A 27,884-nucleotide genomic window follows, 5' to 3' on the forward strand; every position below is an offset into this window, starting at 1 on the left:
ATACAATACAGAGTATGCAGAACAGGTCACAGATATAAATACCGAAAAGTAGATATAAACCGAGATAGCAGGTTGACGCTAAGCGTCCTGCTAACCAAACCAAACCAAGCCGGCTACCCGGAAGTTGCGTCTGCGGCGTCACACGGCTGCGTCTGCGGCGTCACACTGCAGCCTTCGGAGAGAGAGCACAGGTGAGATCTCAACTCCCAGCCTGGATGCTGCTGTTGATGCTGATATCTGTTGGAGAGAGAGAGAGAGAGAGAGAGAGAGAGAGAGAGAGAGAGAGAGAGAGAGAGAGAGAGAGAGAGAGAGAGAGAGAGAGAGAGAGAGAGAGAGAGAGAGATGTGTTGTTATATTATTCATCCCGACAAAAGCCTAAACTCTCCCATGATGGTCAGCTGTTGGGGATTTCACCGTCTCTCCAGTAAGTCCAGTTAGAACTCATGTTGATGTCTCTGCGTTGTTTCTGTTGTAGAGACAACGAAGCAACACCTCTACCCAAGTCCCGCCCCTGGTACAGCGATGCCGTCTTATCGCATTACATGCAAATGAAACCCCCAATATTTGAAGGGTTCGAGAGGGGAAATTGGGGTGCGAAATCAAGCCGGTATATTACCTCGGTCAGTGTTAACGTGCTGACCATGCCGGGTAAAAGGCTGGCATATTTGGCAGTTTAAAAACGACTAGTGTGACACCCTCAGGTGTAGACCTGAATCAGCCAGGCGGCGCAAGCAGCAGCCAAGACAGCCCAACAATTCAGGACCTTCCGCTCGATATGAAGAGTCACTCTGATCCAACTAACAGGATACTTCCTGTTTCAAAGCACACAGCAGTTGAGTGTAACTGAAGCTTATCTGAGTGAGAGCAGTGCTCGGATAACACATACGCCCAGGAAACACGTCACGCTCGACGAGAGAGAGAGAGAGAGAGAGAGAGAGAGAGAGAGAGAGAGAGAGAGAGAGAGAGAGAGAGAGAGAGAGAGAGAGAGAGAGAGAGAGAGAGAGAGAGAGAGAGAGAGAGAGAGAGAGAGAGAGAGAGAGAGAGAGGTGTGTGATGTTGTTGTTCTCTCTTTCTGGTCCCTACGTCCCCCAGGGAGGGAAGGAGGAGAGGGGCGTGACTTGAGGCTGTATTGAGTCGAGCTCCGTCTCCGCTCGCATACAAAACCGGTCGGTCGCTCTCGCGTCTCCTTTATTCTCTCGTCTCCTCTTTTTCGACCAATCCCATCCCTATCTCCACTCTTCCTCTCATATCTTGTCTTATTTCCTCTCTGCTCCGGTGGGCTCTTCAGTTGTAGTAAAGGCAGTGTGTGGAGGTGACGAGGGGGGGTTCGGGGGTCAGGATGATGGAGGAGGTGTCCATCAGTGTGGCCTACGATGCCCATGTGCTCAACCAGCTGGTAGAGGAGGATGTGCTGGTGAACATGCTGGCACATACCAAACGGCACTGGCCTGGGGTAGGTCTGCCTGCTGCCTAACCTCTCTCTAACACACTCTCCATCCAGCTCTTTGTCTCTCTTTCGCTCTGGCTCTCTCTTACTATTTTCTCTCTCTCTCTACCTCTCTCTCTCTTTCTCTCGCTCTACCTCTCTACCTCTCTCTCTAACTCTCTCTCTGTCTCTCGCTCTACCTCTCTCTTTCGCTCTACCTCTCGCTCTCTCTCAACCTCTCGCTCTCTCACTACCTCTCGCTCTCTCTGTACCTCTCTCTCCCTATCTACCACTCTATCTATAATTCTTCATAGATATTATTATCTGTCTCTCCTTCTGTGCCTCTTTCTTTATGTCGGTGTCTCTCTGTCATATTTCCCGGAATGTAACAGATCGGGTAGATTTGTGTGTGTGTGCAAGTGCGTGAGCATGGAAGTTAGTTTCAATTATAGTTGTATTTTGAAGTCAATGGCATTGTGTATGTGTGTGTACCGTATTTTCCGGACTATAAGTCGCGGTTTTTTTGTAGTTTGGCTTGCCCTGCGACTTATATTTCGAAGCGACTTATATGCCAAAATTGTGCGTACATAATCTTCGGCCGCAAGATGGCACCGTCATTCATTAGGCCTACAACTGAACGCTGCAAGCCTACTGCACCACCGAATAAATTATAAATAAACTAGACCGTAGACAAAACAAAAGAGAACACAAAATAAAATGCAGCCAAAAAGAAAAAGCTATACTGCACAATTTAAACTGCAGATTATAAAGTATGCAGCCGAAAACGGCAATCGAGCAACAGAAAGAAAGTTTGGGGTGAGTGAAAAACTTGTCCGGGACTGGCGAAAAGCCGAGGAAACTCTAATTGCGATGAAAAAAACAAAGAAAGCTAACCGGGGGCTGAAAGCCCGATGGCCAGAGCTGGAGGAACGAGTCCACAGATGGGTCATTGAACGGGACTCTCTAAATCGACGCCACTTCGACCTGGGCGGGACTTTACGTCCTACGTCACTCGATATGGGTGTGCATGTGTGCGCGTAGCCGTCACTCACGATGGGTGTGCATGTGAGAAAGGTTTTGGCTTTTAGTGTCTATGGGTTGGTAATAACGGTTCTGATGATTTTTCTGATGGAAAAGTGGTCTTTTATTTCCATAATCTTTGTTCAGTGAACGCATAAACCCGTTTGTTAGTTAGCAGTTAAACAAAATGCGATCTCTTTGTTTAAAGTTACCAACGACCAACTGATGATTGGGGGTTCGATTCCCTAGTGATGCAAGGTTTTTTCTTTCATTTTGGACTGCACACACATCGCAAGTGACGGATAGTCGCACAATGTACACACATCACTGTCTTTACAATTTCTAGGCAACCGAAGTTTAAAGATTGTCAAGTGGTTAACTCTTGAATCGCATGTACTAAGACCTGATGGGTTAGTGGTCAGAGAACAACTCATTAACGCGGGGATAAGGGGTTTGATTTCTTAATGAAGCCAGCTTTTTTCTTTCATATTGGACTGGATGTTTGTATGCCATTTTGCGTAACTTGTAGTTTATGATGAAGAAATGTTACTGGGGTTAAGGTTAGGGTAACGGTAAGACACAAAGTGTTTTTGCAACACAATATTTCTTACAATAACAAAGTCCAAAGTTTTGATGACTCCAGTAGGAAACTTAAGATACCTAGAGAAATGCGTGAGTGCTCACAAAACATCAACAAGTCAGCAGTGTGGTACAGGGTGATCATTTCTGATATACAGTACAAAAGCTGAAACTATATTAGCCAGGAGTGGGAAAGATGCAGACGCAGACGTGGGAAGCAATAAGACACACCAACACACAGTTGTCTGTTGCAAAATGGTTCAGAGTTTATTAGAAATAGTTAGGGTTAGCTGGTATGGCGTTATCTGGTATGGCTATCGTCTAATGTTAGCTTAGTTCGTGTTGTTTCGTCATGTTAATCGCTAGAAATAGTAAGTCATTTGTAGAAATATCATCACAGACTGTAGGAATGTCACCCACCCTCCATCACGTACCACACTGACGCTCGTAATCCTGTAGTGCAAGGGAGTTCGTGCACAGATCCCTGAGACAAACGGCTACACGCACACATGCACACCCATAGCGAGTGACGTAGGACGTAAAGTCCCGCCCAGGTCGAAGTGGCGTCGATTTTAGAGAGTCCGTCATTGAACAGCGTGCTGCTGGCCGGGGCTTATCAACGGTGCAGTTGCGTCTCCATGCCCAGGAAGTTGCCTAGGAGATGAATATCACTTGTTATGTTTATATATAGCCTATATTGCTATTGCAATTTTATTCAGTCTCTCCAGACTAAGGCCCAATCCCGTTTCTTTGCTCACTGTCTCAACCTTACATCTCAACCCTAATCCTCATTGCTCATTGCTACCCCTCATTGCTACCCCTCATTGCTACCCCTAACCGATCCCCTACCAAATGGGACAACCCTACCCTGTGACGTCATCATGGCCTCCCCGTGCCCCCTAGCAGATAACCAGACCCCTGGTAATGTTACAAGTGACAGACCGGCTGCCATTGTCTCGGGCAACGAGCAAGACCCATTGTAAAGATGTTTAACCTGAAATGGTATTTATATTTTGTAATTGGCATGTTTAAATAAAGTGTTATAATTAATTAATTAAAAAAATAATACTATTTGTCCCTCGTAATATACCTTTATTTTGAATGTCACTTAGCTACATGTTAAAGGTGGTATTAGGGTGCACTCACACTAGGCCATCTGGCCGTGGCCGTTGGCCGTTTTCACACCTTCACACCATTTGAGCACACCGTGCTCAAATGGCCCCATTGTTCTCTGGCCTGCACTCACACTAGGCCGTCTGGCCGTGGCCGTTGCAGCTGTGGCCTGGCCACGGAAGGCTCTTGTACATACGTCATCACGTCGTAACACGTCATCACCAAGCGTCCGCTGCATGGACCATAATAAAGTCTGCCGCCAGTCAGAGTTTTAACAACAATGGACAACAACACAGTGAACACACCAACAGTTGAACCGCTTGACGTGATGTTTACCGTTTAATGGGAAAGAAGGCTCGTCGCCTTTATTATGTCCGTGGTCGTCGCATTGACTATACGTCATCCAGCTCAGGTTGCGTAGCGCGTGTCGGCTCATAAGCATCTGTACCGTAGCGGCCCGTAGCAGCACACCTCTCCCAAGTGGCCAAATTGGCCCGGCCTGGCCAGACTGGCCACACTCACACTGGCAGATTTGAGCACGGTTAGGTGCTAAAACGGCCACGGCCACGGCCAGATGGCCTAGTGTGAGTGCACCCTTAGATAATAATCGGTTATGAACAAGAACACTTTAGAAGAAACACTTTATTTAAATAAGAAACACTGAACCACACATCTAAAAATACACACACATGCATCTAAAAATACACACACACGCACACCTAAAAATACAAACAACACACTCTCTCTCAGCTTTTGAGAGAATGGTGGAGAATCACATCTTCTCCACCATTCCGCCAACTTTGCCTCGCTCTCCTCATGCGTCGCCTGCCCCCTGGCACTCTCCTCTTGGAAGGGGTGTCTGGGGTGGTGGAAGAGGTGCCTGGGGTGGAGGAGCATGAGGGAGAGGTGGGGGGGGGCTGGTGGCAGTGGACTCAACGAAGTCGTGAAAGAAAACGAATAAGAAGGAAATAGGAATTATATGCCAGAACTGGTTGATATGGCCATATGTTATGTACGATATATAATAGCTATGTACACAATATAGTCCTGCCAAAAAATGCATTGATTAACCATGTAATATTACTAATATAATATAATATATTAGTATAATAATACTTATAGAATATTACTAATATAATATAATATATTAGTATATATACTATTAGAATATTACTAATATAATATAATATATTAGTATAAAGCTTATTTTTAACCTGGAGTCACTAGAACATGGAAGATCTGGATATCATACAACATGATATCCAGCCCGGTCGTATGCAGCCCGGTCTGCAGACCGGGCGATGGCCGGGCTGCAGAGCCCGTGATCGGGCGATGGCCGGGCTGCAGAGCCCGTGATCGGGCTCTGCAGCCCGGCCGAATACCGGGGTCGGGCGGCCCTTGAAAGTCGGCCGCGGACTTTCGCGATCTTCCGCGAAAGTCGGCCACAGACTTTCGCGATCTTCCGAGAGTCCGCGGCCGGGCTTCGCAGAGTATGCAGAGTATAATTAATAAAATAATTACTAGTTAATTACAGAGAAAACACGATTTTTTTTTTTTCTTGATTTTCCGTTTTCTCACAAGGTATTGTGGGAGCAAGTCAAAACTGAAGCGCTTTGAGGGTGCCCATCGAAAATCTAAATTTTGAGGGGATGTTAGCCCTCCCCCTACCCCTTAAACTACCTTTAAAATGGTAATGGGACATGGCTCCACGGCACGTGAACGCGCAACAGCGAGGGTTAGGTCTGAGATTTTGAAGCAAGCAAAGGAATGAGATTCAACCTTTGAGGGTGCCCATCGAAAATCTCAATTTTGAGGGGATGTTAGCCCTCCCCCTTACCCCTTAAAGCTACCTTAAAGTGGTATTGGGACATTGCTCCACGGTGCGTGCACGCTCAACAGCGAGGGCTAGGGCTGAGATTTTCTTTAGAGCAAAGGAATGGGAAAGGGCCTTTACGTTCTTGTTTAAATGTTTACAAATAAATGCGACTTATACACCGATGCGACGTATATATGTTTTTTTCCTCGTCATGGAGCATTTTTTGACTGATGCAACTAATACTCGGGAGCGACGTATAGTCCGGAAAATACGGTATATGTGTTTGGTGTGCAAGAGAGTGTTGTTGAAAGCCAAAAAATAGGATATCTGCTTCTTTTTTTTTTATCAAATCATCTTTGCAAGCAAACATGAGAACACTTTTCAGAGACGTTCCTGGTGGTTCTTATACATTATGCATTAACCGCTGACCTAAACCGCTGACCCTGGCTTTGAGTTCCATATCCTCGTCCCTCACCCCGTTATTGCCCTACCGTTGCTACTTCTGCAACAACCAATGCTGCCTGCCACCAGGTTCCTATTGCAACTGAGCTAAAGAAAGGGAGACCGAAATCTGCACATTTTGGCAGATTTTTGCAAGTTTTACTAAATACTGATGCCATCATCAAAGCAAATATCCCTCTCCCTCTCTGTCTCTCTCTTTACATCCCTCTCTCCCTCTTGGTCTCACTCTCTTTACCTCAAATCTACCCCCTCTCTCTGTCGCTGTCCCTCGCTCTCTAGTCATCTGTCTCTCACCCGTTTCCGTAGTGTATCAGAGTTATTCTATCCCCCGCCCTCCTTTGGCCCCTTTCAGCCAATCAGCTTCGCAGCTTGTTTGTTGTAGACAAGGAAATGGACCACGTTGGTCCCAGTCCAGCGCTATCCATGCTCTTGTGCTGTAGTGACTCGGCACATTCACTTACATCATTCTTATTGTTATTTAATGTCACGATTTCTGGTACTTCCACACTTTGGTGCAACATTTTGAGAGATAAGTCTGTGGCACTTTCTAAATTACTTACTATAAGAGAGCTAACTACGCACTGCTCCTGTGGCCCTGTACATACCTGCAAGACACAGAGACACACAGACATACAGACACACAGAGAGAGCAGAGTCCAGGGGAAAGGGGTCATGTGACCGGAGCCCCTCCCCCCAGGGACAGACCTGTAACAATCAGCGGGTGCCATGGCAAGTTATACCTGCCTAAAGAATGTGTGTAATGAAGTTGTAAATAAGACCCAGATAAAAGTGCTATGATAAATATATTTTTTTTTATGTTTGCCAAAACTCAGAATGATTTTTTTGCTCTATAAACAGCAGTCTTTATTTATGTCTCCTCACAACCTGTCTGTCTGTCTGTCTGTCTGTCTGTCTGTCTGTCTGTCTGTCTGTCTGTCTGTCTGTCTGTCTGCAGGTTCCCACGAAGAAGCTGAAGAAGTATGAGAAGGAGTACCAGACCCAGAAAGTCAGCCAGCTACAGCAGGAGGACCCCATAGACCGCTACCAGGTACAGAACACAAACACACCTACTGCTCTAAGCCGTCCCATGGTATGCAGAGTAACTTTTCCAAGAACTAGTGAGCACACGTGAGAACACATGCTAAATGGAGTGGCAGCAGGAACTGAAGATTCAGGGAAATGCTATTATTAGATACCGTCTATTTGTGATTCTGTCAATTTTGTGAGGGGGGAGGCAGCTATTTTTAGTGTTTTAAAATCACTCCTGGTCGCTTTTTTCTATTGGAAATGGTCTCTATTAAATATTTGTGCATCCTGTACACGTCACATGTATAGTTCTGAAAGGAATGGTGTGGTTATGTATATTGTTGTTAAACAACTTATTGGCTTATGTAGCTTCTGTTTGATATTTTATTTATAGCCTAAACAGACAGACAGAATACGGTGTTCAGATATTTTTAGCATAACAATAATGCTAGCATTTTGCTAGCACTCTGACAACAAATACTTGTGGGTAATCATAGGGATGGTATAGAATGTATTATGTGATGTTACAGAATACTTTATTGGAACACATAACCCATTAGGTTTTTTTCTTCCGCTACTTTGCTTATTTTAAACTTTGAGGAAACAAGTTGAATCTGTTAGTGTTTCTTCATGTTGAAAGTGGGTGTGTGAGTGTGTTGGTTTGAGTGTATACCTAATGTGTGTGTATGTTTCTACATGTGTGTGTGGTCGTTTGTTTGTGTGTACCAAATGTGTATGTATATGTGTTGGTGTGTGCAGAGGGAGAACCGGCGACTACAGGAGGCCAGCATGCGTCTGGAGCAGGAGAACGATGACCTCGCCCACGAGCTAGTCACCAGCAAGATCTCCCTGAGGAACCACCTGGACCAGGTCCCTCACTCACTCACTCACTCACTCACATTGCATGTGGTTCCTCAAGCACTGCCTGAGGTAGCACCTGCACCAGAACACACACACACACACACACACACACACACACACACACACACACACACACACACACACACACACACACACACACACACACACGAGACAGCCGGGCACGCACTGAAACCAACAAACACATACACACACACACTAAACTTTGAGAACATGGGAACCATCAGGATTAATAAGGCTCCCATTATAATGCCATAATGTGACAGCATATTGGATGAGATGTCTAAGCACTTGCTGATCAGCCGCGTGTGTGTGTGTGTGTGTGTGTGTGTGTGTGTGTGTGTGTGTGTGTGTGTGTGTGTGTGTGTGTGTGTGTGTGTGTGTGTGTGTGTGTGTGTGTGTGTGTGTGGGGGGGGGTTGCAGGTGGAGGACAAGGCTGATGTTCTGAACAAAGAGCTGCTGAACACCAAGGAGCGCCTTGTGGAGACAGAGGAGGAGAAGAGGAGACAAGACGAGGAGACGGCGCAGGTTCGTCCTCCATTCTAACATTTCTACCTCTCCTATGGTTTGCACTATCTGGTCTTCCTTCTACCCCCAAAGAAGAGTCCTTTTTCCATCCTGGTGGATGTCTTCTACACACCCCAACAAATCTTCTATCTGCCCTAACAGGTTAGATTGGTCCTAATGAGTCCTCTATCTGTCCTCAGGAGTCCACTATTTGTCCTAATGAGTGCACCATCTGTCCTAACAAGTCTGCCCCATCGTATGAGCCACACAGTGATAGACTCTATTGTTTCTTTGATTAAATTATTCTCTCTCCCAGCTGAAGGAGGTGTTCAGGAGAGAGCTTGAGAAAGCAGAGTCGGAGATCAAGAAAACGACAGCTATCATTGCGGAATACAAACAGGTAGGATGCCCCCAAAAGCAAAAGGTCACATACTGCATTCAGTTTCTTGCCGTACATGCAGACTTTCTTTTCAAAATTTTTGACAGATTTTGACTTTGATGAACTGAACCTGAACCTTTTTGAATAAAAGAGGTGTCAGGTGCTGGGTTGGTGTTGGCATGGTGACTAAATGTTGTCTCTGTGTGAATGGGACAGATCTGCTCCCAGCTGAGCAGTCGCCTGGAGAAGCAGCAGGTCGCCACTAAAGAGGAAATGGACATCGTACGGGTGAGACGCCACTTTCCCCAAGTAGCTAGCTTTAAAGACAGCTAGTTACTAGCTGGACGATATTCAGCTAAAAGCTAGCCGTAAAGATATTCAGCTAGTATCTGAAAATCTGGAACCTATTTTCCAACCATATTGGGACAAAGGGACTACTTTTAGGGGACATACATTGACGTGTTGCTTTTCCCCTTAGGGTTACATTGCAGCTGCGAACGGGCTGTAAGGGCTTAAACGCTCTTGTGCAAAACTGGACCAATACAAAATTGTTTGTCCACATTAGTCACATAGACCCAAAATAATGTGAGTGTATGGTCTAGGTTGAAAAATCCTGTGTTATCCTCTAAAGATATTAAGGTATTAGCTAGCCTTAAAGACAGCTTATAGATAGCCTTAAAGACAGCTTATAGATAGCCTTAAAGACAGGCTGCTGTGTGTGTGTGTGTGTGTGTGTGTGTGTGTGTGTGTGTGTGTGTGTGTGTGTGTGTGTGTGTGTGTGTGTGTGTGTGTGTGTGTGTGTGTGTGTGTGTGTGTGTGTGTGGTGCAGAGTAAGGTGATGTCCTGTGAGCGATGCAGGGATGTGTTTTCTGCTGAGGGACCCCTCCACACGCTGGCCCCGAGCCAGGAGGGCCTCAGGGCCAGCCGGGGAGATGATGAGAAGGACTCCCTGATGGATCAGCTGAGGGAGCTGGAGCTTGAGCTGGCCCAAACCAAGCTGCAGCTGGTGGAGGCCAAGTGCAGGATACAGGTAGGCTACCAGAGGGTTTACCGTCTCCTGTGTGGTCCTAATCTTAACCCTACTGCTCAGTCCTCAGCTCTTTGCTCATCTCTATATTGGATAATTACTTTTTTTATGTATTCTCTTAATCTTAATCTTCTTATTTTATCCATTTGCACTGCTACAACTATGTTACGAATAATGCTACAAGAAAACGAATACCCTTACACATTCTATATTAACATACCTGCAAACTCATTTGGGTTGAAAAAGATGACAAACTAAACTGTAGTATGGGGGTCTGGGGGCATCCCCCCCAGCCAAATTTTGCTATTTTAACATGTAAATTAAGCATTCGGGTTTAGTCCATGAAGAAAATAAAGGGAAAAGATAACATTTTCTTACGGTAAAAATGGCACATTTATTAACCCATCAACTGGTCAGTAAAGAACATTTTAAATGTAAAAAGGTCTATCCACTATAACTTAATTTATAGTGGATGGAACTTATTAATTTCATTTTTCATCTTTTTGGCCTGGACAAGCCTTTCAAGGGCCCATTTTCTCTGCTTGGCAATGTGCCTCTTTCGGGCCACACTATATCGTTCTCCACCACCTCTGCCCTATTATTACTGCTCGGGTTGATGAAACATTTCAACTTTGACGCGAATTTCACGTGATCCAATCAGCGTTCAACAGCGTGGCCATTGAGTTGACATGTGTAACGTAAACAGCCAATCAGCGTTCAACCGTAAAACTCAGTGCAGTGCAGTCCGGGGTGAACTGCAGCAATGGAGGAGAAAGTGATTGGTGCCGTTTGCGACTCCCGGAGCTCTATAAATAATAGTATATAATATAATTGTATATATAATATCACGGCCAAATAATATCTGTGCGCCTCCGGATGGCCGTAGTGCGGGGAGCTCATAGGGATTGGGCTTCTCAGGGTTTGTTTACCGGCGTTGCTATGGTTTCCGGTCTTGTGTGTTCCAACGGTTTATTAGGCAGGCCTATCTAATAAATCTCTGTCTAATCAATACTTCATTCACTGCCTCTTCCGTGGTCATTACAGTATTATGAATAGACCGCGTCCGGTCCTCCGCCGCAGAACGTGCACAGCGACAGATTAGGATTTGTGGCGCGACAAAACTTCGCAGACAACGCGAACGGGCGACAAATGTCTCGTTTAGTGTGAACGCACAGTAAGGGACGTCCGAGCGGAGACACTGGAGCGCTCATGAATAGCAACCAAGTAACAAGGCGAAAACGCCTTTCCCCCTCCGTTTTCCTTTGATGCATTTCAGGAATATCTCCGTAAAGACGGAGTCATTGCAGAAGAGCAACGAGCTGTACAAACGCTGTAGTACCTACATATTCAAGGCACTAGTTTTCCACAAAAGAAAGTGGAGCGCATCAAGCCTGAGCGCATCAAGCCTGCGCGCATCCAGCCTGCGCGCTGTATAAAAACATTCAAGTCGTGGAGGACATTGGACCTATTAAAGAACATGGTTTATTATCAGGCTAATAACATGGTTATTAAAGACATGGTTTCACAAAATAATCTGCTCCGGGTGGACGGGACCTGAAAGACATGTTAGATGCACTTTGGGTGATACACCCGTGGATGAGCATAGATGCGAGGCGGATTCACGAGTGTCACGTTTACTTTAGGTGGATGTTGGAGGTTTACTTTCTGGTGGAAATTGATGGATATTGCACAGATGGATATTGCACAGATACATCTTACTATGTAACTACTTCTTCGAGTTTAACTCCCGCATCTCATCAGCAATCGGCTAGTCGGCGAACATCAGGGTGAGTGGAAAGGGACATTTGTGGAAATTCTGTTTACAGACCCGCATTAGCAGCTTGGAAACATAGATCTGGGATATCGTCTGAGTAATAGTTTATACACTTTATGGTCGGAGTGCTAGCTTGTGGAGATTGACATGACAGGGGCAATCGGAGGGTTAGTCAGTTTTAAGGCTGCCAGCCATCTATTAAGGGCTGGTTTCCTATTCAAAGGTAGCCTGTGGAAATGTATGATTACCCCAGCTGCCTTGGCCCTATATAATTCATTACTGCAGCCAGGGGCAATGCAATAAGATGATCCTCCTGTAGACCTGGTTGTTTGCTTTTCCGTAGCCATTTCAGCGAGTCTCAGAGTAGGGCTGCAGGATATATCGACTATGTAAGATATATCGATATAATTTCCAAGGGGATACAAGATTTGACAATATCGTTTACATCGATATATGCGTTAAAATGGTCAGTCCACCTCAGTTTCCACCTGTGTTTGCCTTGGAGACTGTGAGCGCAACCCCTCCCCCTCCCACTCTGTCCTTCCGAACGTGCCGTGTGCAAAGACGCCTCATTCCCGCCCCCACCGCCCCCACACAACACAACATGCATGGAGAATATCGTTAAAGAAAACGTGACGGCGGCGTGAGACGAAATTGTTTCAAAGAGGAGAACCAACGGCTCCATAATATGGAAATGGTTCGGGTTTAAAAAACAGATGAGCAGCAGCTGCAGGTCATCTGTAGAGAGAGAGTGTAGCAAAACCTCTAAAAGTGGAAGCACGACAAATGTGTTCCACCATTTACAGCAGCGGCACATAGTGCAGTATGAGGAATGCGTAAAACTCTGCTGCTGCATCACCGGCCGCGACAGCTTCTTCTGCCCCGAAACCAGGGCCGGCGTTCGGCATAGGCGACCTAGGCAATCGCATAGGGCGGAAAATGTGTTGGGGGCACCCTCTGGTGGCGCCCTTAATTAATTAATTAAAATATACGAAACAAGCGAAATTAAACCAAACATGTTCCCAAATGGAACGGAGAAGGGAGGGAGAAGCTGTGTAACCTACAGCTTTTTTTTTTGCACAGGTGATTATTAAAATATCGGGATATCATATTATGCCCAAATCGTGCAGCCCTACCTCAAAGCCTGACTCATTATGTTAATTAGAACAGGGGGCAGGTGTGTCTGCTTAACCAGAGACATAATTTAGACAGAATAAACACAGAGACCAGAGTCAGAATTGGCAACATCTAGTGGTCCATGACAAAAGTTTGACATTGTGACAATTCGCCTTTCGCTAAGCCACACCCTAGAATGCAGACTGGCCAATCACAGCGGAGCCAAAAGCCGTCTCCGACTAAGCTCAGACACTTTCATGACAGTGCTCCATTGACTGTGTCTCAGATTTTCGTACTTTCGTCTTTTAACACTGTCGTTTTTTAGACTATGAGAAAGATGGTTAAACGTTGTGCCTGGGGCACTTGTAAGACTGATAGTCGTTACCCAGAGAGGTTGGAGGGGGGTGTGCGTTTTTTCCCCTTCCCCAAACCAAAATCAAAGCCTGACAAGTGTCGCCTGTGGATAAAACTTTGTGGACATCCTCACTCTCAGCTGAACCCCTCAAGGATCGACCGGCACACTTTTGTGTGTTCAAAGGTAAGACTTTTGTCTTCAACGTACCCTACAATTAAGTTAAACGATTCGGTATTCTGTGATTTTAATCTATACATTTGGCTCGCTAACCCAAATTATGAGGAATCATAGGCGCTAGCTTGTAGCAAGCAACCTTAGCGATAGCTTAGCAATCGAGTAGTGCTAAATGCTAAAGTCTGGATTCTATTTTTGACAACATTGTAACAGAGCTAGAGCTAGATTGTTGACTTGTCATGGTCCATCCAAACACCTAACGTTAATATGTTACAGACCAACTGTTATGGCTGTTTTCTAAGTGAATATCTTCACTGTGTTGCCAGTTCAACAATATTTTCTCTTGCTATTTCAGCACTTTGTCAATGGGGAGCCAAGTCTCGACTACCCAAATCCAGTTCCTGCTGTTCCATCTGGTAGAGAAATTCCAGTGAAATGTCGAAGACCTCAGACTAAAAGGTTAAATTTATGTAATAGAATAACAACTTTATTATAGAAAAACATCACAGCCACAACACAACATCGGAGTAGCATCAAATACTCTAATTTGTATCATGTATATTACAGAGAGATCACCACAACATCAGGCTCATTAGTGGAGGACACCGCAACGGAGGAGAGGCCCATGGTCATTGAAACAGGTATGAGTTCATGTGACTATAAGGATCCATTGCACATTATTGGTAAAAAGTGCTCAAAAAAGTACCAGTCTAGCCTTGCTTTAATTTTCCCCCACATCTCTGCCTCAAAATGAATTTGCTCCAGGTGATAGTCACCATCACATTAAACAAAAAGGTCACACCATGGCATACCAGTTATCCCCAACTTTCCCATGATCTGAAAATAATACTCATGTGTACGCTTAAGCCTGTAGGTGTTATCACTAAGCTTTTCAATGTACTGGTAATTGGTGTATGTGATTTGCATCAGGCACTTAATTTCCAGAAGCCCATAGGTTTTGTCGTCATCGCTCTGAACTCTTCTGTCAGGGGATGTACCTAAATGGGGGGCGTCAGGGTTAACAACCAATCCACAAATTTGAACTTTGTTGCCAGAGTACTGGGCTGCACCAGCTGGTTCAAGCTCTATGCCTCTCCTCATTGCTTCAGTACAGATGTTCTTCTTTTTCCTCTGCATAATGGTGGCAAGCTTTTCGAAGTCTGCTCTCCTCGAGAATATTCTCTTGAATGAAGTTGAAGTAAGGCGAGTAGAGCGGACATGATGCCATATGTTGTTGCTACTTTGCTGTCTGATCTCTTTCTCAAGCGCCTCTGCCTCAGACTTGGAGACCATCATAGTGTTAAACATTTCCATCTGCACTTTAGAAAGGACAGTATAGAAAGTGCCTGGCAGTGGTGGGAAAGGGAATGCTGGGAAGTCATCACCAGTAGAGTTTGATTGGGAGGATTTTTGCCAACTGTCCATAAGTGGGAGCTGCACATGCAAAGAAGAAAACAAATATTTACAATTGATTACTTGCATTATGTTTTCATCCTGTTGTAATCTTTTTATAATTATGTTTCTGCACAGTGGACCAGGTTCACACAGAGGACCAAGATCGCACAGAGGAAGATGAAGTGAAAAGACTTAAGAGGCAACTCGCTGAAAAGGAAAAAGAAAATGCCTTACTGAGGGAAAAGATACAAAGTTGTCAAGCACCTTGTCCACTCACCCACGCCACACCCACACCCACTCAGGGACCGTACCCACTCACACCGGAGACTTTATGCAACTGTGATATGTCTGAGTACTTCAAGTATTGCACAGGCTTTAGTTATGATGAGTTTAATAAGCTGTGTGCATTTTTCAGGTTACCCAGTACTGCAAAGGATCCAAAAACATTTATCCCTGTGACATATCACAAAGTAGATCAGCAGGTCAACCTCATGCCTTTACGACTGTATAGCCCTTAATCACCATTACAGTCTCAAAGGGCTTAACAGGCCAAATATTCATGACACCCCCCTTTACCCACGACAACAGTTCCTACTCACACTGATTAAGCTGAGGCAAAACTTTGATCTGACAGAGCTTGCCTTCAAATGTCAAATTCCAGTGCAAAGCGTTGGCACTTTATCCAATTCGCGGATTGATTTCATGTATGGTAAGCTAGGCAACTTGTCTATTTGGCCGCACAGGGACAGCATAACAGAAAACATGCCTACCAACTACCAATACGCTTAAGTGTCTGATTGCCTGTGATCCTTGTGGCTCCATTATCTTTGTATCAACACTTTTCAATGGATCAATCTCTGACCAAGAAATATTTAGACAATGTGGAGTCAAGGATTTACTGAAAGGTCTGCTTCAGTGTGGCTACCTTAAGGCAGGCGATGGGCTCATGGTTGATAAAAGCTTTCTTATTGAGAAGGATGTGAATGAGCTAGGCCTTAATTTGAACATTCCTCCCATTGCCAAATCAAATAGTCAAATGCCAGCTACAGATGTTGAGATGACAAAGAAAAAAGCCAAACACCGAGTACATGTGGAAAGAGCTATCGCCAAAGTGAAGAAATGTAAAATAGTTTCTGGAAGGATGTCAGGCTTGGAAACATAAATCAAATATGGTTTGTAGTCTGTATGCTGCCAAATTTCCAGGCGCACATTATAAAGGCATAGGCTCTATCTAGCGGATCATTATGTCTCTACACAAAGAGACGCTAAAATAAGCTACTGAATTGAATGAATGAATGAAATGAAATGTATCTATGTGACTGTAATAAAATCTCTACCTGCAAATGATAAGAAATAAGTCCTAATCTTTATCAGTTTAGGATTAACTGCTTTACCTGGTAGCTAAAGCCACTTCCAAGAGGGTAGGGCTGGGCGATCTGACCAAAATATCATATCCCGATATAGGTCATTCATATCCCGATAACGATATCTATCACGATATAGCACATTTTCTGTAAATTCAATGAATAAATAGTTTATATAAAATGACCACATGGAAAGGCCTATTTCGTATTACATTTTGAATTATATACTCTTACTCTATCCACTTACTCGTGATTATTTTTCTCGTTTTATTTAGAACCTTTGTGCAAATTATGCATGCAACAAAATATAAAATATGAATGTATAAATATAAAAAGGTAAATATAAAACACTCTTTTTTGGTTGGTTTTCAAAAATATTAAAACCAACCATACCAATAGTCTTTAACAGTAGAACTTTGTATTGTAGCCGCAAACAAAAATGAATACAGGCCTAACATAAATATTGGTAGATAAAATACGAAATGTAAACATGGAACACTTTCATGTTGGGACCAATGCAGCAAAATAAGGCTCACAATATAAATATATAGAATATAACAAGTACGTTTTGAGCACTCGACGACTGTACTTTTGTGGATTTCATCCGTAGACACTCTCCGTACTGTTTGTCGTGATTCATTCGTAGGTGGTAAAATAGGTTGGTGGTGTTTGAGTCTGGTGAGGGGACCGGTTTGCGGCATACTTTACAAAGTACGTTTTTCTGGTCCGTGTCCGACTTTTCAAACCCAAACCACGTCCATGCGATAGAAGTAGCCCCTCTTTTAGGTACGAGCTCACTTTGTCTTGGCTGGTCATCAGAGTCCTTCTGCTGTTCAGAATTGTCACGTTCACTCTCCTCCATGTTTGTTTGTGTTGCCTTCATGTGCCGTGTGGGAGAATGTAAAGCGTCGTCCAAATGACTTAAAATATTACCGTAATGAGTGTGATTTGCGACAAGACGATATAAACGATAGAGCATAATATGAAACGATAGACATTTTTATATCATCACACGATATATATCGTCATATCGCCCAGCCCTACAAGAGGGTACTTCTCCTAACCTAATTCTATCAATCTGATCAATACAAAATTATACATTCCTAATTATGTTATCTGATCTGGAGTACAAGCTTCATCTCATCACAGTAAGTTGAATTGTTTACTATGTGGAAGAAGGAAATAAGGTGTGTTTAAAAACAAGAGTTTTCTTACCTGTCGTTGTTGTATTGGCAGAAGATGGGTCTCCTTTTTCTGTCTGTCTTGGCCCTGGCCACAACAATTGCTGTCACGGGCTGTGGTGTTACTTTGACACCTCTGGGTTTATGCCACTGTGTTGGTAAGCTTGTGGAGGACTGTAGTAGTAGGCCTATAGACATGTTGGCGTCTTACAGAGGTCCAGGGTATGGATAAGCCCAATGATGTAGGAGCAGAACCCTGCGGAGCTAACGAAAGATCACCTCGTTAATTACAGCTAGCCTGCTAACGTTGACTATTATGGTTATGATACGCTAGCATATAATGCTATACAATGTTATACATGCTTTGTGCTTTTGCGTTATAATAACGACGATAATAGTGAATATAGACCTACCCAGCTTTACAGAAACAGTGTTGCTCGTTGATATCATTTGTGCAAGCCTCCGTCTTGATCATCAGCTGATGTGGCAACTCACTTTTTGATTGTGATCAATAGGCTTTTGCCTCTATTGTTATCGCATTGTGCTATTTTTTTGTTACCTTGATGTCCTGTATGCAACCCTCAAAGGCATATTGTAAAGGCAAATTGTCTACTTCAGTCAGAAACAGCATTTGCTGCTTTATAAAACCCGGACAGCAGTTCAGCTGGAAGAGCTGTCAAAAACGCCATGTTGAAATCAGTAACTCGCTTGTCGGACTTAGCAACAGTAACCAAGGGGGGCGGGGCTTAGCGAAAGGTGAATTACCTGTTATGGCTGCTAGAGCCACAGAGTAGGAGTAGGTTATCATGCCAGTGACAAAGCTGATTGTTGAAATCCAACATGGCGGCGCCCTGTAACACTTTCGATGTACAATTTATACCCTTTTAGCAAGTTCAGCCATTTTTAGTTATTGTACCAATGAGAAGGCAGACAATGCATCTGTTATATCAACTAAACCTCAAATATCAGTTCAGTTCATCTTTAAGGTTTCATCATCATGTCTATGCTGCTCTAGTAACTAGGATGCGTCCTTAGCATAGTGATTGACCTTCGCTACTATTAGCATACAATTAGCCTGGTATGAACGATTAGCAGCTAGCACTTAGCATGTAGCTAACGATTAGCGATCGCATTAGCAATTTATTAAACACATTTAAAAATGACACCATGAACACAAAAGTATACTTAAAAAGGTATCTGAACTCAAATAGCTTTTATAGTATCTTGTTCTCTTTAGTACTAAGCAACAATACATTAGCATTGGCATGGGCAACACTCACCGGAGATTCAAGTGAACAATATAATTCACGGTAGTTATCTTCTATTTTCAATGTTCAGGTCCTAATAAAACGCCTTATTAATATCATGGACATTTTTATGACTGAATTAATCAAGGTTGTAATATTAATTTATGGCGTTTTATACCGGGAGATTCTCTGTTGTGTTTAATACCTGCTGTCTGTCCAATGTTACGGTTCAAGGTGACAACCTGGAAACGGGGTGCTCACGTGTAATTTCCTGCTACTGGAATTATGTTGAGCGCTCCCTACTGGAGAACACAAGCAATTGCATCTTTAAATAATAAAGGGTTTAGTAGCCCTATATTCCATATGGGTCACACAAAGATACCACAATTTCAAAAATCCACTGTGGAAACTTGGAGATATTTCAGCTTAAACTCCACAGATTTTGCTATTTTGCTCAATTTCGTTGTGCCTCCCAGTGGACAGCTTTGAAATGGCGTTATATATTACACCACATGTGGACACCGGACCTCCTCAGCTTTCTAATCATACCAAAAATTCAAAAATCGACTTTGGCAATTTGGAGATAATTCCGCTTAAATTCCACACATATTGTGCGATTTTGCTATTTTACTCAATTTCGTTGCGCCTCCTAGTGGACATATTTGAAATTAGATATTACGCCACATATGGACACTAGACCTTGCCAGCTTTCCAACGATACCACAATTTCTAAAATCCACTGGAAATTTGGAGGTATTTCAGCTTAAACTCCACACATATGCGATTTTGCTATTTTTCTCAATTTCGTTGCGCCTCCTAGTTGACAGCTTTGAAATGGCGTCATATATTACACCACATCTGGACACTAGATCTCCTCAGCTTTCCAATGATAGCACGAATTACAAAAATACACTGTGGCAATTTGGAGATATTTCAGCTTAATCTCCACAAATATAATGCGATTTTGCTTTTATGCTCAATTTCGTTGCGCTCCCTAGTGGACAGCTTTGAAATGGTGTTAGATACACCAGATATGCACACTACACTTCGCCAGCTTTCCAAAGATACCACAATTTCAAAAATCCACTCTGGAAATTTGGATATATTTCAGCTTAAACTCCACACATATCATGCAATTTTGCTATTTTGCTCAATTTCGTTGTTTCTAGTGGATTTGAAAGCCTCATCATTTTGCGTGCTTATTGCGATGAACTAGTTGTGAAGGAATAAGGTCAATAACATACTTTTCCAAGTAACTACCCTAGTAGACACACACACACACACACACACTTTATTTGTTTCCAACCATTTTACGTTTTTTTTATGTAAAATCCTTTCCAGGAGCTGGAACACCAGAGGGGGGTGTTGCTGAACGAGGTCCAGGCTGCCAAGAACTCTTGGTTCAGTAAGACTTTGGGCTCGCTGAAGAACTCCTCCTCTGCCTCCACCTCCTCCTCCAGCACCTCCCAGTCCCATGGTCCCATCTCTCCCAAGGAGGGCACCTCCTAGGTCTACACCTAGATCCCGCACACCTGGACCCCACCGCCACCCCTCCCCCCTACACCTTGTTTGAAGGAAGGATGTAAAATGAACAGCTAAAGAGTGCGAGCTGCAGAATCATGCTGTGTTCCCTTTTCATTGGTCTAGAAGCAGGAAAAGGGCAGAACTCGATGCTTTTCCGTGTTTGATTAGCTGAATAATTTTTTTTGTTGCTTTCACCTTTCTCCAACATTATGACTACTGCAATCCTGTCTCTAGGCTTACGGCCCACATGCTTTTCAGTCACTGATTGTTGAAACTGATTTATTCAAAGCTTGCTATTGAAGAAATCGTATTTGGTTTCAACTGCTCCCTCCTGTTGCCAGACATGGCAAATGCAGAGTGATGGACAATTATCCATTGTTGCCATGTGATTATGCTATCAAGAACACGTTGAATCTGTATTTAGTGTCCTACCAATAGGGACGTATCTTACAAGACTAACATTCTTCCTCACTGACATGGCTGCTTCAATAACCCTCTACAGCTCTGCAAGAACGCGTTCAGAAATACACTCAAAACCTTAGCTTCTTTATGGTTATACTATAAGTATACAACGTTGTTATATGAATATGTACTAATTCTTCATGGATTCTTTTTTTTTTTTAATCTTTGTACAGGAATGTTCTCCTTAAATTTATTTTTGTTGTGTTAATTTTAGGATTAGAATTTTTGTCTTTGGTAATGTTGATCCAACAAAGCACAGTGGCTTTGAAGTCAAGTTCATATTCTTCTGCTCCGATAACATTCCCTTAATGCCACCGCCCCCAGCTAGGACAGACAGATCCTAACTTCCCAGCTAGGACAGATTGACAGACAGATTCTGACCCTAACGACTCCAGCTAGGACACATAAATACCCCGAGCTAGGACAGGCCGACAGACATCTTGACCCTCACTACCCCGAAGTAGGACAGACAGACAGGCTGACTCAAACATTGCCTCATGATTGTTTCTGATTTACTTTTTAAAGGGGTGTGTTTCAGTATTTTAACCATGTCCATATTCAGCATTATAATACAAGTCATTTTAAGTCCTCCAGCCAATCACACAGCCATTTTCACGACTTCATATTTCACAAACACTATAGTTGTACCGTTTGTAGTACCAACTGATCCTTGTGTCCTGGACGTTGAGCGGAGTTCATTCAGTGTTAACTGAAGTCGGCTGCCAAGTTTTACTCCGTTGTTCTCCATTAATTACGTCACAAATTCAGGTAAGTTTGGCGTGGGCGGAAGGTCATATTTAGAATTTTGCAGAAGGAAGCTGCAATGAGTCCTGATCAATATGTAATTCCTGTGCTGTATCCAATAATAAATGTACCTTCCGATGTTCAACACACCATTTGTTAGTTTTTTTGTTCACTGAGCAGACATTCAATATTAAAGCTGAACTTAATAAGATGTAAAGTTAACATTGTTTAAGGCTTGTTAAAAACACAAAAGTGTGAACATTACAGTACGTATCTTTATACTTGTAATGTAATGTAAGATGTACTTTATTAGTCCCTTTATTAGATATAAAAAAAATCAAGGATATGAAGGTTATTCTACAAACCATAATACACCTGTAGACAATGGGTGGTTCACGGCAGCCTATTCCTGTGAATTTAGAGGTTTGCATCCTCATTGGTTGTTAAAGTCACACGTTAAGGTACAGCCACACTGAACGCGTTACGAGCGTTGAAAATCTGCATTTTTGCATAGGGAACCATTGGTTTAGGTGCGTATATGCGTTACACGTGCTAAAGCTGCGCGTTTGGCGTAACGCGCCAAAATAATTCTGATTTTCAACGCCTACGCACGTAACGCATTCAGTGTGGCCGTTTGTTATGCGAGCACTAACTGGGAATTACTGCGGGGCAGCTAAGTGATGCGGTCAATGTAGTGAAACTGAGAAAATATATCCCACCTTTTTTGTCCAGAAAAACAGACAATATCCTAAAGAAAAAAACAATACATTTAATGTTACTCAATTAAGCTGCAGTTCCGTTGGGCAGTTTAAGAAATAATGAAATAGTAATCAAACAAATAATTATATTTGCGTTGCAGGCCTGCAGATAATCTAAACGTCAAACACTAAACATAGTTTTCGTACAACACAGTAATGAATCAACAGTAGATATCTCCATACAATAAATCAAATTTAACTTAAGATATTTAGTCTGTATCTATTTGAACAGGTGGCGAAAGTTGTTCGAACAGTCACAAGCAGTGGCGGCTGGTGAAAAATATTCTAGGTGGGGCTGTAGGTGCCAGAAGCTTTCGGTAACTATCCCAATAAAAGAACCCAAACCAAAAGATACCATTGTTTTAGGGATAAACAATATTTATTGAATTGCCCTTTAAAAACAACGGACAGATAATGACAATGATATGAGATGTATATTAGTGAATACTCTTAATACAAAATTCAAGTTCTCGAGAGACATTTACAAGTGGATGATGATTAAAAATAACTATATACAGTGGAATCCGCTTATAGTGGTCACGTTTGTCCAGAGCCAATTTGAACACTATAAGCGGATGATTACTAAAACCGAATTTACCGTTATTTCACTTATTTTTTATGCAGAATATAATTTGTATGGTTTTTCAATGAGAACAATGAAATGAAACGGATAGCTTCCACATTTACTGAATTTTATTACAGTATCATGCTCAAGCCACTCGTCGCGTGACACAGTGTCAGCCTCAGCAGCCTCTCCGTGCAGCTTCTTAAACACAATGTTCTCCCTCTTTTTAAATCGCTCAAACCGGCCGCTAGAAACTTTGAAACTCTCCTCTCCGAGACTTGTTGCTAATGACTCAGCCTTCTCCCTGACCAAGGGTCCGCTCAGCGGAGCGTTGCGAGACCGGGCATAATCAATCCACTTCACCAGGGCAGCCTCAACCGCAGGTGCTTTGCCCGGGCGCCGTCGTTTTCGGTCTCCGTCGTTAGCCTTCATGACTGTCTCTCGTTGCTTAATTAGACTCCACAAGGTAGCCTGATGAATGCCAAGCTTCGCCGCAGCATCTCGTTGGCTCATTTTTGGCAACTTATCATATGCCTCGAGGAGATTACGTTTTTCATTCATAGAAAATTATTTTCTTTTTCCAGCCATTCGCAAGCTAGTTCTAGCTGCCTGGTCGTCAACTCTTTACGTTAGCTAGCTAGGCAGAAGCAGACGTCCAGAAAGGAATCATGGTAAAAAAAAATAACAATAACTACACGTAATAATTTTTAATAATTTTAAAATTATTTTTGCACATGTTTACGTTCATAAAATGGCCAAAAATGAACATTATAAGCGGATTTCTTGATTACTATAAACGAATTATTTAAACAGCATTTGTATAGAAATGATTCGGTCCCAAGCCTTTTGAACACTATAAGCGGTTGATTACTATATCCGTGATCACTATAAGCGGATTCCACTGTACAAAGAAAAACTGTCATAGGAACATAAAATGTACCAATTGGATTAAATATATAAGTGAATACTCTTAGTACAAAATTACAATATCATTGTATATCATTGTATATCATCCACCTGTAATATTTACAGGTGGATGATTAAAGTTAACTATACACAGAAAAACTGGTATAGGAACATAAAATGTACCAATTGGAGTCTAATCAGCATTTATGTCTCACTCCCTTGAAACCTGGGGACTGTGTGTAAATACTGAGTTGTATGAGTGAGTGAGTATATGTGTGAGTGTGATTGTGAGTGAGTATATGTGCAAGTGTGTTTGTCAGTGAGTGAGTGTGAGAGTGTGTGAGTGAGTATGTGTTTGTGAGTGAGTGAGTGAGTGAGGGAGTTTGAGAGTGTGAGAGTGTTTGTGAGTGAGTGTGTGAGTTTGAAAGATTGAGTGAGTGAATTTGAGAGAGAGTGTGTGTGAGGGAGTGAGTGCTCTTATTTGTACATGAACTTTGCTCTTCTGTTTTTCTTAGTGGCAAACTTCTAAATGACTTTGGTGTTAAAGTCAGGATTGTTCTGTATCAGGTTTTTCTCCATGGAGAGCATAGCATAGCAGTGCGTTCAGGCGGTCTTGTGCCATGGGGTTCCTAAGGAATGTTTTTATCCTCTTTAAAGTAGAGAAGCACCTCTCTGATTCTGCTGTGGTCATCGGTGTGGTGATGAGAATCTTTAAAAGACTTACAGTCTCGCTGAATGTGTCCTGAAGGTTGTTTTCCATGAAAACCTGGAAGAGAGCCAGTGCGCCACTGCAAGCCTTAAATAGACCAGGGACAATTCTGTCTTCAGTTTGGCCTTGTCCAGTGTGGGGTAGGCTTCCACAGTGGTTTCCAGCGCTGAATCTGGGAACTTTACGCTGTGTTGGGGGAACAAGTCTCCTTGCAGCAGAGTGGCACTGATGAGGTGCTTGGTGAAAGAGAACCTCTCCTTGGCATGACTCAGAATGGTATCACATACCTATGAAATGATACATCATTTAAAAAAAAGGTCACTACACTTAATAAACAGTAGAATTAAATGTTCATATATCACCATGTAAATATCATTAGTATCTGACAAGGACAAGGACAGCTTATTGTTAAATATCATAAATATGAAATAACTGCATCTAAACATTTTAGCGTGTTTGCTTTTTTCAGTAGCTGTATGGTGAATAGTTCATAATATTTTAATGCATAGGCTAACTGTTTTATCCAGGAATTTAAGACAAACAAAGATACCAAAAGTAAAACACCTCATGTCTTGTATATAGAACAATGTTACAGCTTACCTCTGTAGCTAACCGGTACTGCTCCTCTTGGCCTAGGGCCTTCCGTTTCTTTGTGGATGGCTGCTGCACAGATAGAGGAACGGAGTCCCTGATACAAAACAGATGATTCATAAGTCGCTGTGCACAATTACAGTTTCAGAAACCTGCTGGAGATATAAAATTAGTCCAGCTCTGTGTATTGTCACTACATTAATACATTTTTATTAGCTCATCCGAACTGGATTGTCTTTAAAATTGTGAAAAATGGCTTGGTTATTATTATCAAAATTATGAGTTATTCTACTGTTTTCAGACATGTAATTAATGTTTGTTCTTTTCATAGACATTTTATCAGTCAATGTGCAAAATGACATAGCTTACCTGATAGCTTGTATGCTGTTGGTGAACCTCTGAATGACTCCTGTGATGTAGACAGAGTCGATGTCCCTCTTTTGCAGCTGGTTGAACAACATGTCTACATGTGCCATGATCTTATGAAAAAATGCAAGAAAAAACTAAAATATTCATCTTCCAGCATCCTCTCAAAACCCCAAGCTTCTCTCACAGTTGTTGCATCAAATTCACCATTCTCTCTGATGGTCCGAAAACACTTCAGGAGGTCGTCCTTGTGCTCAAAAATGGTGTTAACAGCACGACTGTGAAAGTTCCACCTTGTTGATGAAGCTCTAGGAAGTCTGTGTGCCACCACTTTATCAAGCACAGCGGTTCGCTGGGATGACCTGGAGAAAAACGCAGCAAAACCACCCAGATCTGAAAAAAACGCACCGACCTTGGTGATGTGGGATGTTGCCTGCTGCATTATCAGGTTGAGCTGATGAGCATAACTGTGTTCATAGTGGGCACTCCCGTACACGTCTTTAACTTTGCACTGCACTCCACCTGTGACTCCTCTCATCAGAGCAGCTCCATCATAGACAACGGTCGAGTTTGGAAGCTGGATGAACTCATAAAAACCCTCTCGGACTTCATTCAGGCTGTCAATGTAACATAGCACAAGCACCAGCTGACAGTGAGTGGCAGTGTCTGTTGTTTCATCTGCCTGAATAGCCAGATAATCTGCCCTTTTTACATCCTCCAGAATGCAGTCTTGAAGAACCGACAGCATGCAGTCCAAAAGTTCGTTTTTAACTGTCTTTGAGGTGCCTTTAAAGACAGTGGCGGTCTTCAGGTGCTCCTCTAACACACCGTCCAGTGACGCCACAAGTTCGACTAATCCCCGAAAAATGCCAGGGTTGTTGGAGGATGCCGTCTCATCGTGGCCCCGCAATGCCCATTGGTCCGAAGGTCAGTTTGTCAGACTTTTCAAAAAGGAGGCGCATTAGGCCGACGGTTCAATAGGCCTACTACATATAAAGAGTTGTATACCTCGCTCGCGCTCTCGCTCTCTCTCGCTCTCTCAACAAAATACAACATAGGCCTACATATCACGTTCACGATGAATATTGGATAGCAAAGTGACAACGCTTCACTTCATTTCATTTCGACACGGTGTTTCAGCCCCATGGACAGAGAGCGTAGGTCTAATTTTAACACGGGCACACACACACACACACACACACACACACACACACACACACACTTGACTAAGTACACGGTATGAGGTATAAGTTTGACTAAATCAATACCAGTGAAATTATTTAGGCTAAAAGCCCACTGTAAACACAGTAAACAACACATATAGGCCCACACACAGCTACTAAAGATAACATTTTTATTTGTTTTTCACTCACCGTTTGACTTCTTTACAGTAAAAGCTTTAGTCCTTGTATAACGTGCGCTTCATAAATTCACCTCTTGTGACCGTTCAAGCCCACAGCAACAGTCTGGCTTGGTGAAGTGCACTGCTGGAACTATAGCCTACATCGTCTTTTATTTTTGGTTTCATTATCACACATGTGGAATTGCGCCTTGGCCTATTCGGCATATTGAACCATCGTCCTAATGCGCCTCCTTTTTGAAAAGTCTGACAAACAGACCTTCGGACCAATTGGTTCCATTTTCGGAACATTGAACCGTCGGCATAGTGGCATGTCGATCTAATGGGAAATATTTCGGACCATTGAGACGTCGGAACAATGAGGCGTCGGAATTACGGCATGGCACCGCAATGCCAGCTCAAGAGCTCCACAGAATTTCACACAATCAATGATCTTCGATAAAATGTCTGTTCTTATCCACCTCTTCGTTGTGTTTTCTCACCACAATCCTGTGTCCTTCATCCAGCTGTGCAGCTATGCTAATTATCCTTCCTAGCATTGCTAGCTTGACGGCGTTGTTCATGTGCACCTTCGAGCATTCATGTTTTTTAAATGCGCTCGGATTAATGTTTTAGGTCTCCTGTTACAGTCCACGTAGTATCTGTCCCCGGCATTTTAAAAAGTAAACACGGGAAGCAGAATACTGCATTTGCAAAACCACATCCAGTTAGCCAAGCCTTCCTGTCATACCAGTTAAGAGAGAAGCTCCTCTGGTACGTTTTACCTTTCTCCTGTGTCTGCTGTGTTACATTCAGGCCGGGCTTCTCAGGTCCAAGTTCTTTAACGCAGAGTTTTTCCCCTAAAGTTCTCCTTTCGAAGGGGTTTAGCAAGAGAGATTTTACAGAATTGATGGGTAGCTGAAGCCCTGTGTGTTCTTGTTCTTGTCTACTTGACGCCGCCATCTCGATTTCCCACACTTATTTCTGGTTGCTAGGATACTTAAAGCTTGGGGTGATATTTTTAGCGCCCGAAGCTTATCAAATTTGATGACGCCTATTGGCTAATTTACCCGTTGCTAT

General features: G+C 43.0%; 1 protein-coding gene across 13 annotated transcripts in view; it reads left to right on the plus strand.

Moving 5' to 3' along the window:
* The window catches only part of rabgap1l (RAB GTPase activating protein 1-like), a 192,923-nt gene extending 171,131 nt beyond the window's left edge, over window positions 1-21,792 (plus strand). For 8 of the 13 annotated variants that reach the window (XM_060066812.1, XM_060066815.1, XM_060066813.1 and 5 more), the window contains 10 exons: window positions 7,372-7,464; window positions 8,202-8,312; window positions 8,745-8,849; window positions 9,145-9,228; window positions 9,424-9,495; window positions 10,037-10,237; window positions 13,618-13,662; window positions 14,009-14,112; window positions 14,221-14,294; window positions 15,184-16,596. In XM_060066812.1, the coding sequence (XP_059922795.1) occupies window positions 7,372-7,464; window positions 8,202-8,312; window positions 8,745-8,849; window positions 9,145-9,228; window positions 9,424-9,495; window positions 10,037-10,237; window positions 13,618-13,662; window positions 14,009-14,112; window positions 14,221-14,294; window positions 15,184-15,566 (1,272 nt within the window). In that variant the 3' untranslated portion in view covers window positions 15,567-16,596. Of the gene's footprint in view, window positions 1-1,085; window positions 1,454-7,371; window positions 7,465-8,201; window positions 8,313-8,744; window positions 8,850-9,144; window positions 9,229-9,423; window positions 9,496-10,036; window positions 10,238-13,617; window positions 13,663-14,008; window positions 14,113-14,220; window positions 14,295-15,183; window positions 16,597-20,181 lie in introns of those variants that run through there. The other 5 variants (XM_060066821.1, XM_060066823.1, XM_060066819.1 and 2 more) reach the window with 4 other exon arrangements.
* The last annotated feature ends 6,092 nt before the right edge of the window (window positions 21,793-27,884 follow it).

The sequence above is a fragment of the Gadus macrocephalus genome, chromosome 12 (genome assembly GCF_031168955.1).
Source record: "Gadus macrocephalus chromosome 12, ASM3116895v1".
In the NCBI taxonomy this organism is placed as follows: Eukaryota; Metazoa; Chordata; class Actinopteri; order Gadiformes; family Gadidae; genus Gadus; species Gadus macrocephalus.